The sequence below is a fragment of the Schistocerca americana genome, chromosome 11, assembly GCF_021461395.2.
Source record: "Schistocerca americana isolate TAMUIC-IGC-003095 chromosome 11, iqSchAmer2.1, whole genome shotgun sequence".
Lineage (NCBI taxonomy): Eukaryota > Metazoa > Arthropoda > Insecta > Orthoptera > Acrididae > Schistocerca > Schistocerca americana.
This window is the reverse complement of record NC_060129.1, coordinates 121,200,470-121,212,478: the sequence shown is the minus strand read 5'-3', so window position 1 is coordinate 121,212,478 and position 12,009 is coordinate 121,200,470. Positions and strand designations below refer to the sequence as shown.

At 41.2% G+C, this 12,009-nt stretch overlaps 1 protein-coding gene across 1 annotated transcript in view; it reads left to right on the top strand.

Moving 5' to 3' along the window:
• LOC124553359 (serine hydroxymethyltransferase, mitochondrial-like) overlaps positions 1-11,016 on the top strand; it is a 190,280-nt gene extending 179,264 nt beyond the window's left edge. The window contains exons 9-10 of the mRNA XM_047127232.1: positions 10,696-10,803; positions 10,886-11,016. Coding sequence (XP_046983188.1) covers positions 10,696-10,803; positions 10,886-11,016 — 239 coding nt within the window. The remainder of the gene's footprint in view (positions 1-10,695; positions 10,804-10,885) is intronic.
• Positions 11,017-12,009: the final 993 nt, after the last annotated feature.

Genomic DNA, 12,009 nt, shown 5'->3' with positions numbered 1-12,009 from the left:
AGAGAGATAACTTGCTTTCATGATCTTTCAGCAAGACTGCAATAACACATATAGCCAACTTCTCATTACAGGAAATTCGTGATGTGTTTCAAGATAGAGTTATCGCTAACAACATATGGCCTCCTCATTCCCCCAATTTAATCCCCTGCGATTTTTATCTCTGGGGACCTCTAAAAGAGAAAGTGTAAAAATAAAATCCACACACTTTAGATGAACTTAAAAAAAATTCCTCACGAAATTGGTGTCATTCCTCAGAGGGTACTGCAGATTCTAATGAGTAGTTTGCTAAGCAGCTGTCAGAAATGCTTGAACAATGAAGGGAGGCAATTCCAGTATTGCCTTGCTTAATATACATGAGTAACGTACTTTTATTTTTAACTGGTTAAGTTATGCATGTCCAAAATAACTAATGCTACAATGCTTACTACACACATCAAAAAAAGTTTTGCATCATCTCAATTCTGAGCATTCCAGAACGTGTACAGAAAATACAGATCAACATAAGCATCAATTCCACCCTCTTTATTGCTCATGGAAACCACACATTGCATGTTGTACCACCGTACAGCAAGACCTTCAGAGGTGATGGCCCAGATTGCTGTACACACCGGTACCTCTAATATCCAGTAGCATGTCCTCTTGCATTGATGCATGCCTGTCTTTGTTGTGGTATACTATCCACAAGTTCATCAAGGCACTGTTGGTCCAGATTGTCCCACTTCGCAATGGCAATTTGGCATAGATCCCTCAGAGTGGTTGGTCGGTCACGTTGTTGATAAACAACCCTTTTCAATCTATACCAGGCCTGTTCAATAGGGTTCATGTCAGGAGAACATGCTGCCCACTCTAGTCTAGCGAAGGCATTATCCTGATGGAAGTCATTCACAAGATGTGCATGATGGAGGCTCAAATTGTCGCATGAACGAAGATGAATGCCTCGTCGACATGGTTGCACTATCGGTCGGTAGATGGCATTCACGTATCGTACAGCCGTTACGGTGCCTTCCTTGACCACCAGCGGCATATATTGGCACCCCATAATGCCATCCCAAAACAGCAGGGAATCTTCACCTTGCTGCACTCGCTGGGCAGTGTGGCTAAGGCATTCATTCTCACCGAGTTGCCTCCAAACGCATCTCCGACGATTGTCTGATTGAAGGCATATGCGACACTCATCGGTGAAGAGAATGTGATGCCAATCCTGAGCGGTCCATTCGGCATGTTGTTGGGCCCATCTGTACTGCGCTACACGGTGTCGTGGTTCCAAAGACGGACCTCGTCATGTACATCGGGAGTGAAGTTGCGCATCATGCAGCCTATTGCGCACAGTTTGAGTCGTAACATGACGTCCTGTGGCTGCACAAAAAGTATTATTGAACACGGTGGCATTGCTGTCAGGGTTCCTCCGTGCCATAATCCCTTGGTAGTGGTCATCCACTGCAATAGTAGCCCTTGGGTGGCCTGAGCAAGGCATGTCATCGACAGTTCCTGTCTCTCTGTCTCCTCCATGTCTGAACAACATCGCTTTGGTTCATTCCGAGACACCTGAACACATCCCTTGTTGACAGCCCTCCCTGGCACAAACTAACAATGCAGATGTGATCGAACTGCAGTATTGATCGTCTAGGCACGGTTGAACTACAGACAACACAAGCCATGTACCTCCTTCCTGGAGGAATGACTGGAACTGATCGGCTGTCGGTTCCCCTCTACCTAATGGCACTGCTCATGCATGGTAGTTTACATCTTTAGGTAGATTTAGTAACGTCTCTGAACAGTCAAAGGGACTGTCTCTGTGATACAATATCAACAGTCAACATTTATCTTCAGGAGTTCTGGGAAACGGGGTGATGCAAAACTTTTTGATGTGTGTATATTTACTGCAGACCTCCTGTCCCACATGCTGTGGGCAGAGCAGCCGCCCTTTCTGGCCGACCACACACTGCAAAACCGGTTGCATTACCGATTGGTCACCCAATATTTGAAGCTGCGTTTTGTGATCAAGTGTTTCTCTCTCTCTCTCTCTCTCTCTCTCTCTCTCTCTCTCTCCCTCCTTCCCTCCCTCCCTCCATCCCTCCCTCAAATCCTTCGCCAGACTGTATTGTATCAGTTGATACCTCCTTTTTCAAAAAAAATTGTGCCACAGATCTCTTTCCTCCCTGATTCGATCAGTACCTCCTCGTTAGTTGCTTCATAAATCCAAGTAATTTTTAGCATTCTTCAGTAGCACCACATTTCAGAAGCTTCTATTCTCTTATTGTCTGAACTGCTTATTGTCCAAATTTCACTTTTGTTCCACACACAAACCTTTGGAAAAGACTTCCCAATACTAAAATGTTGTGGTCAGTATTAACAAGTTATATTTTTTTTGAAAACACTTCTCTTACTATTGCTAGTCTTCATTTTGTTCTCTCTCTACTTCAGCTATTGTTGGTTATTTTGCTCCTCAAATAACTTTACTTGTCTGCCACATTATTTGTCTCATTTCCTGAAACACGGTTTTTAGAAATCCCTGTTACACACTTCTGGGATGTGGAGAGGGGAGTGAGTAGATAATGTTTTGAATTGGAACCTATGTTTGGAATTGGGCTGTTTTCTTGCTACAACCATTTGAAAACGTGTTGGTAACATGAACACTTTCACACGTAATTGATTAGGCATGACCCTTACAGTTCCACTCCTTAATAGCCAAAGAAACTCCTTGTGTATGGCCTCTTCAAATTTGGGTGTAGAGCGTCTCTTTGGAGCACCATGGTCATACCTGCTAATGGTAAAGATACCCTTTCTCAAAGGCATTGCATAATTGTGGCGAAAAGGGTATGCGATGGAGTGATACATTGTGCAGAATGATCTTGATAAGGGCAATGAGCGGCTCTTCCGTTACTGTGAGCTTCGCCACCCCCAAGGATAACGTCGTAGGAACTGAGTGTTTCCAGACATGGGTTCCTATTTGGAATGTAACGTGCAAACTCCCCTCTACAAGTCCTAGAAGTTTGTAATGGGAATTTCCAAACGTCCTTTATAATTCTGTCGGCATCACGTGATTTAATTTGACTGCATTTCAATACTCTTGTGTTATTTTTTGTGAATATTCATCTTACAATCTCTATTTGACATACTTTCACTCGACTGCTCTTCCAGGTGTTTTGCCATCTCTGAAAATCACATTGTCATCGACAGAGTAAAGTGATTTTATTTCTTCATCCTGAACTTTAATTCCCTTTTCATATTTGTCTTTGGTTTCCTTTACAGCTTGCTCAGTCTACAGATTGAATATGAGTGGAAGTAGGCTACAATCCTGTCACACTCCCTTCTCAGCTATTACTTTCCTTACACATCCTTTGACTCCTGTATCTACAATCTGTCTTCTGTATTAATTATAGATTAACTTTCCCTCTTTGTATTTTATCCCAGCCAGCTACAGAATTATAGAAAGTGCATCCAGTCATTACTGTCAGAAGCTTTCGCTAAACCTTCAAACGCTATAAACGATGGGCTGCCTTTCTCTTTAAGCTATCTTTTAAGGCAAGTCTGTGAGCATATTGCTACCATGACTTGTTAAACTTATAATTTGGTAATAATGACCCCTGTCAATACCTGTCTTTTTTGGAATTGGAATTGTTATGTCTTATTGAAGTCAGGGGGGGGAGGTCACTGTGTTTCATATGTCTTGCATTCCAAGTATAATACTTTTGTGTTGGTATATTGTTCCAAGAATCTCAATTCTGAGTTACATCTTCCGTCATATTATTCACACAGTACCGTACCTCGCATCACACCTTCATGTCCTTCCTCTTTCATTTCTGTAATATTGTCTTCATGATAGTTTCTCTTTGTATGGTTCTTCCATATTCCTTCTGCCTTTCACCTTTCATCTTTCCCTTGTCAAATTCCCACAGTATCGTATGTCCCATCTTATCTCCATCTACATCCACTTCCCTTTCTATAATATTGCTTTCAAGTTCAAACATCTTCCCTGTGTAGATACTCTATATGTTCCAGCCACCTTTCAGCTTTCCTTTCTTTGCTTAGAACTGGTTTACCATATGAGTTTTTGATATTAATGCAGCTGCTTCCCTTTTCTCCAAAGGCCTCTCAATTTTCCTGTACGCAGTATCTTATCTTTCCTCTAGTGCAACATTCTTCTAAATCCTTACATTTGCCTCTAGCCATTCCTGCTTAGCATTTTTGTACATCCTGTCACTCTCATTTTTTGTCCGTCCCCGGTAGCTGCGTGGTCAGTGCGACAGAATGTCAATCCTGAGGGCCCGGGTTCGGTTCCCAGCTGGGTCAGAGGTTTTCTCCGCTCAGGGACTGGGTGTTGTGTTGGCCTAATCTACATCTACATCTATACTCCGCGAGCCACCTTACGGTGTGTGGCGGAGGGTACTTATTGTACCACTATCTGATCCCCCCTTCCCTGTTCCATTCACGAATTGTGCGTGGGAAGAACGACTGCTTGTAAGTCTCCGTATTTGCTCTAATTCCTCGGATCTTTTCATTGTGATCATTATGCGAGATATATGTGGGCGGTAGTAATATGTTGCCCATCTCTTCCCGGAATGTGCTCTCTCGTAATTTCGATAATAAACCTCTCCGTATTGCGTAACGCCTTTCTTGAAGTGTCCGCCACTGGAGCTTGTTCAGCATCTCCGTAACGCTCTCGCGCTGACTAAATGTCCCCATGACGAATCGCGCTGCTTTTCGCTGGATCATGTCTATCTCTTCTATTAATCCAACCTGGTAAGGGTCCCATACTGATGAGCAATACTCAAGAATCGGACGAACAAGCATTTTGTAAGCTACTTCTTTCGTCGATGAGTCACATTTTCTTAGAATTCTTCCTATGAATCTCAACCTGGCGCCTGCTTTTCCCACTATTTGTTTTATGTGATCATTCCACTTCAGATCGCTCCGGATAGTAACTCCTAAGTATTTTACGGTCGTTACCGCTTCCAATGATTTACCACCTATGGCATAATCGTACTGGAATGGATTTCTGCCCCTATGTATGCGCATTATATTACATTTATCTACGTTTAGGGAAAGCTGCCAGCTGTCGCACCATGCATTAATCCTCTGCAGGTCCTCCTGGAGTACGTACGAGTCTTCTGATGTTGCTACTTTCTTGTAGACAACCGTGTCATCTGCAAATAGCCTCACGGAGCTACCGATGTTGTCAACTAAGTCATTTATGTATATTGTAAACAATAAAGGTCCTATCACGCTTCCCTGCGGTACTCCCGAAATTACCTCTACATCTGCAGATTTTGAACCGTTAAGAATGACATGTTGTGTTCTTTCTTCTAGGAAATCCTGAATCCAATCACAAACCTGGTCCGATATTCCGTAAGCTCGTATTTTTTTCACTAAACGTAAGTGCGGAACCGTATCAAATGCCTTCCTGAAGTCCAGGAATACGGCATCAATCTGCTCGCCAGTGTCTACGGCACTGTGAATTTCTTGGGCAAATAGGGCGAGCTGAGTTTCACATGATCTCTGTTTGCGGAATCCATGTTGGTTATGATGAAGGAGATTTGTATTATCTAAGAACGTCATAATACGAGAACACAAAACATGTTCCATTATTCTACAACAGATTGACGTAAGCGAAATAGGCCTATAATTATTCGCATCTGATTTATGACCCTTCTTGAAAATGGGAACGACCTGCGCTTTCTTCCAGTCGCTAGGTACTTTACGTTCTTCCAGCGATCTACGATAAATTGCTGATAGAAAGGGGGCAAGTTCTTTAGCATAATCACTGTAGAATCTTAAGGGTATCTCGTCTGGTCCGGATGCTTTTCCGCTACTAAGTGATAGCAGTTGTTTTTCAATTCCGATATCGTTTATTTCAATATTTTCCATTTTGGCGTCCGTGCGACGGCTGAAGTCAGGGACCGTGTTACGATTTTCCGCAGTGAAACAGTTTCGGAACACTGAATTCAGTATTTCTGCCTTTCTTCGGTCGTCCTCTGTTTCGGTGCCATCGTGGTCAACGAGTGACTGAATAGGGGATTTAGATCCGCTTACCAACTTTACATATGACCAAAACTTTTTAGGGTTCTTGTTTAGATTGTTGCCAATGTTTTATGTTCGAATTCGTTGAATGCTTCTCTCATTGCTCTCTTTACGCTCTTTTTCGCTTCGTTCAGCTTTTCCTTATCAGCTATGATTCGACTACTCTTAAACCTATGATGAAGCTTTCTTTGTTTCCGTAGTACCTTCATTTCATCCCCATTGACACGCAAGTCACCGAAGTGGCGTCAAATCAAAAGACTTGCACCAGGTGAACATTCTACCCGATGGGAGGCCCTAGTCACACGACATTTACATTTTAGTCCCATTTTTTAAACATTTGTATTCACTTTTGCCTGATTCATTTGCTGCATTATTAATTTTCTCCTTTCATAAATTATATTCAGTCTCTTGTGTGTTATCCAGGGATTTCTACTGGGCATTATCTTTCTTCCTATTTCATCGTCTACTATCTTCACTAATTCAGCTCTCAAAGCTACCCATTTGCCTTCTATTATTCCCTCCCCCCCCCCCCCCCCCCCCCCCCCCCCCCTCAACCTCCCTGTCCACCTCCCACCATATTTCAGTCATTTGTTGTTAATGCTCCTCTTTGAATGTTCAAAAACATCTATTCTTTTCAACTTCTCCAGATGCTATAGTGTTAATTTCCACCCTTTCTGCAGTTTCTTCAGCTGTAATCTGTAGTTCATGAGCAATAAATTGTGATCAGAGTCCACATCCTCCCCCTATTACAGCACCAATTGCATACCTCACTCTTTTGTTATGTCTGCACTATAACACAACAAATTATCCATGATAACCAAATTTATTTGACCTTCTGTCACTCAAAACAAACTTAAGTTCGACTACACAACACTTCACTGGCTGTAGCACCAAGGAGAAATCAGAGTCACTAGTAGAGAAAAACAAGTGCAAACCACTGCCAACCGGTCGATACCGACGCGTCGCAAGTTTCCAGCCAGGGAGGCCACAGTACGGTTCAGTCTTCGTGAATCCAGCAGCTGGGTAGTAACACAGTCATCAGTGAAAATTGAACTGGTTAAACGGGCTCAGGGAGCTCGCTTAAATCTGCAGGTCCGGCCAATCAGAGTGTTGGTAGATGGCGCCCTTATACGGTTGCTCACTGGTGGCAAGAGCAGTGCCACCAAGTTAATCGGTATCGATAGTGGTGTGTACGCTGCCGCTAACCCCGCGATGGCGCGTTCACTTGCGCCAGTTGTTGACATCGTGTGCGGCACCAGCGGTACTCACTGTGTGCCGTGCGTAATGTAGTACACCGCGCCGAGTTGACGCTGCTGTGCGGCAGCCGATACGACATCTTTAGTTTCAAAATTGACAACAGTTTTCTTGCTTTGTATTAATATCACATTTGCCCACCCAGTTACCCTTGTGGTCTAATGCACTGCTTTCCAGGCGGGAAGGCATGCTGGTCCCCAGCACGAATCCACCCACCAGATTTGTGTCGAGGTCTGGTGTGCTGGCCAGTCTGTGGATGGTTTTTAAGGCAGTTTTCCACCTGCCTCAGCAAATGCGGGCTGGTTCCCCTTATTCCGCCTCAGTTACACTATATAGACGATTGCTGCGCACACACTTTCTCCATGTATGGGTACACCGTAATTACTCTACCATGCAAACATTGGGGTTACACTTGTCTGGTGCGAGACATTCCCGGGGGGGGGGGGGGGGGGGGGGGTCCCCACTGGGGGCCAAACCATACAATAACCCTGGGTTCGGTGTCCGGAGGCGGAGGGGTGAGTGGACTGCTGTAGCCTGTTGTGGTGTTGTGTACCACTGAGGCTACAGTGGGGACGAAGCCTCTCCATTGTTTCTAGGTCCCCAGTTAAATACAATACAATATCACATTTTGTCTATAGTCTATTCCCAAAAGATACTGGATATTGTTTATTGCTGTAACCTTTGTTTCCTGTGTTTGTTGTATGTCCTCCAAACTGCAGTTTTCAAGTTCCTTTTCTTCTGAGGCTTGACGTGACAAAAGTTTGTTTTCAGATCTGTGATGTATTATCTAAAATTTACTGTTCACAATAAAGGGTTCCATAAGTAATAAAATAATATTGATAATCTTTGTGTTTTACTGGCATTTATTCAATAATGAGAACACTGGTGGCTGATTGTTCAGAAAATAACACCCTGAAACAGTTATAGCTCTTACAAAATATTACTCTGCTGCCACACAGTTCTTATGCAGAATTCTGCAGGGGACTAGGACTGTTGATATTTTTCAAAATTATGGGAATCCAATGTAGCGATATTTAAAAAAATATCACTATCGGCACTCGATATATTGAAAAATATCGTTGATATATTGACGGAAAAAATGTCGACGTATTTGCCTATAAAAATATTGGCTGCAAGTTGTAAATATACCGCTGATTGTAGAGCTGTATATGTAAGTGCTGATTTATATCTAAAAACAAAGATGATGTGACTTACCAAAAGAAAGTGCTGACACGTTGATAGACACACAAACAAACACAAACATACACACAAAATTCAAGCTTTCGCAACCAACGGTTGCTTCATCAGGAGAGAGGGAAGGAGAGGGAAAGACGAAAGGGTGTGGGTTTTAAGGGAGAGGGTAAGGAGTCATTCCAATCCCGGGAGCGGAAAGACTTACCTTAGGGGGAAAAAGGACAGGTATACACTCGCACACACACACACATATCCATCCGCACATACACAGACACAAGCAGACATTTCTGCTTGTGTCTGTGTATGTGCGGGTGGATATGTGTGTGTGTGTGCGAGTGTATACCTGTCTTTTTTCCCCCTAAGGTAAGTCTTTCCGCTCCTGGGATTGGAATGACTCCTTACCCTCTCCCTTAAAACCCCCATTCTTTCGTCTTTCCCTCCCCTTCCCTCTTTCCTGATGAACCAACCATTGGTTGCAAAAGCTTGAAATTTGTGTGTGTGTTTGTGCGTTTTTTATTGTGTCTATCTACCAGCACTTTCTCGTTTGTCAAGTCACAGCATCTTTGTTTTTAGATATATTTTTCCCACATGGAATGTTTCCCTTTATTATATTCATATCATTAATAATTAATGATTTATTATTAGATGTTCTATACATCAACAAGCTAGTAGTCTGATTACACCTCGTAGAGCAAGAATTGAAAGAAAATCAATGCACATTTGCACTAGGGGATAACCACTATGCTAGCAATGATAACTGCATGCAAGTGGCACAAAAAAAAGGTGTCCACTGGGTCCGTCATTTGGTTTCATCAAATAAAAGAGTTGCCTGGAACACTGCATGTTGGCTTCCCTGTTTTTTCATTTCTGCAAATGCCAGCGACCTAGAAGCTGTAGTGTCAAAAGTTCATCAGGAAGTTAGACATTTAAGTTCCTGTTGGTAGTGGTGAGCACCGATTACGTCAGCATTTCCTCACACACATCTCTGCCCACTGCAAATATGAATCTTGTCTTTTAGATTTTTGTTCATTATTTTCAGGAAATGTTTTTGAAGAATACCAATGTGAAGGAATAGTACACTAGTCACATTAAAAATTGTTTTTTTACCACAATCGGTGTGCTATATCTTCACCTTAAAAATCTTGCTAGTCCATTCACCTTGCCATCCCCAGCGAAATTGGTGTTTTTCTTTTGTGTCACATATACTTGTTTCACACAGTCGAAGAGAAAGAGTGTATGTGATGAAAGCTCAAAAAGTAATGTCTCCTTTACACAGTGAAAGTAAAATTATCTTCTACTACAGTTTCAAACAAACAAATCAGTTCTGATTTACACCAATATGATTCTATGAATCAAAGCTCAATTTGTGTTCCATTTGTAATAATGACATGTTTACATGAAAGGTAAACTGTGAAACATTTTTGAACATGTCTTGAGGAGTGAAACTGGATTGCGGAATAAAAGATTACTGCTGTTCATACCTCCACTATGAACAAAGTTACAAGAAAAGTAATCATATTGGTTAATACTCCCCTGGTAGTTAACAACATTTTCTTGATACATTTCCTGTTTTGCTGCTGGACAAACAAATTGCTTGGGGCTGGCCAAAATGAATGGGACTCCTAATCAAAGATTTAGAAAATTATTTAAGTATAGTTATTTCACAAAGTTCAAACTAACACAATTTTAGTTACCAACATAGTGTGATTAACATACTTTTCCTTATACATGCCCTGCTGAATATCCATGTCCTACTCTTTTGGATCAGAATTTAAGCAGTATTTGCCATTATGTTTTGTGTATAAACAGTGAAATCCTTACATTAAAATACCTTTCAAATTATTTGATATCAAGCAAAATCAAACATATTTCTGTAATCAGCTACAGACAGCAAATCAGCATATAGCAGTCTTCCAGCAAATGTTTATTAGCAGAGTTGAAATTTTTCAGATTACATAGTACCATGAAGTTTTAAATACTAATGTGCCCTTTGAGAGAAATTCCTCAGCAAAACTAACTGCACTATAGTAATCAGCAACATAAATTACTCTATGTATAATAATAATCTGAAAAGCAAAGTCTGTGAAGTAATTTTGGTATTTATTAGAAAATTATAGTCTGAAAGTAAATTGCAAACAACTTGTCAGTACCTTTCCTTCACAATGACAAGTTGGTTTATTATGTATCATTGCACACATTAACTATTCTCATTTCTCCATATAACAGGTGTGCCCGCTTTGACCTCACGGCAATTCAAAGAGCAGGATTTCATGAAGGTTCTCGAGTTCTTTAACAGGGCCGTCGAGATTGCTGCCGAGGCATCGAAAAAGTCCGGTAAGTTGTTTCGTGCAAACTGTGTGGAAGGTCTGTGTACAGCATACAAGTGTGGTATGTAAGTGGCTGTTTCTTCTTCTAGGTCCAAAAATTAAGGAATTCCAGGGTGTTTTAGCAAATGATGCAACAATATGTTCAAAGATAGAGAAACTGAAAGAAGAGGTTTGCAGATTTGCTTTGTGCTACCCGATGCCTGGATTTGACGACCATTAAATCAAATTAAAATAATCGTGCTCTGTGTGCCTAGGGGGCAGTGAAATCTGATAATTTGACTATTGACTTAATGACTGTCTTACTTATTACATGTTAGTTTCTGACATGTTTATTTATTTATTTTTAGTACAAGTTTTTAATTTCTCCTGTGTTCTCTAAGTTAGGTCAAATGTATCATATAGCAACAGAATTTACGTAAGCCGGTATGGACAACTTACAACTGGAAAATTTTGAAAAAGAAATTTGCTATTTCATTACCCTTGTCTGGTACATGTAAGTTTTCTGTAGGAAATATTTGAATAACTGAATATTTGTTAATTATCAGCTGAATCCATTTGCCAGTTGATACGCAAAATATGTCTCTAACCGTTTTGTAATGGCGATGTAATATCTGTACATTATTTCTCTGTAAGTATAAAATAAAAACACGGTATCAACAATCACAGTGTTTTATCATACAGTTTTGAATTTTTATAGTTCAGCTAGAGGAAATCTGCTCATCAAGCGGCAGTAGAGAGAAAAACATCAAAAGATACAAAATTGCTAGTTTTTCCAATTGGAACACCCTTCTCTTGAAAGAGTTAAGAAACAGATTGGAGGAGAAAAGATAACTAAGTCATAAAGCCTGAGAATATGTTAGATGGCAGCCAGTTGGGGTTTAGGAAAAGTAAGGGCATCAGAGAGGTAGTTCTGATGTTGCGACTGATAGTGGAAGCAAGGCATAGGGCAATTCAAGTCAGCTCCATGTGATTTGTGGAACTGTAAGAAGCACTCAGTAATGGTGCACAGTGTTCCAAACTGTCAGAAGAATAGGTGTAATCTACGGGGAAAGACTGTTAATATGAATCAAAAGGGAAAAATAAGACTAGAAGACCAAGAGCGAAGCGCTCAGATTAGAAACAGTGTAAGAAAAGGACATGGTCTTTCATCTCTGCTGTTCATTCTGCACATCAAAGAAGTAATGACTGAAATAAAAAAAAAGAAGGCTCAGGA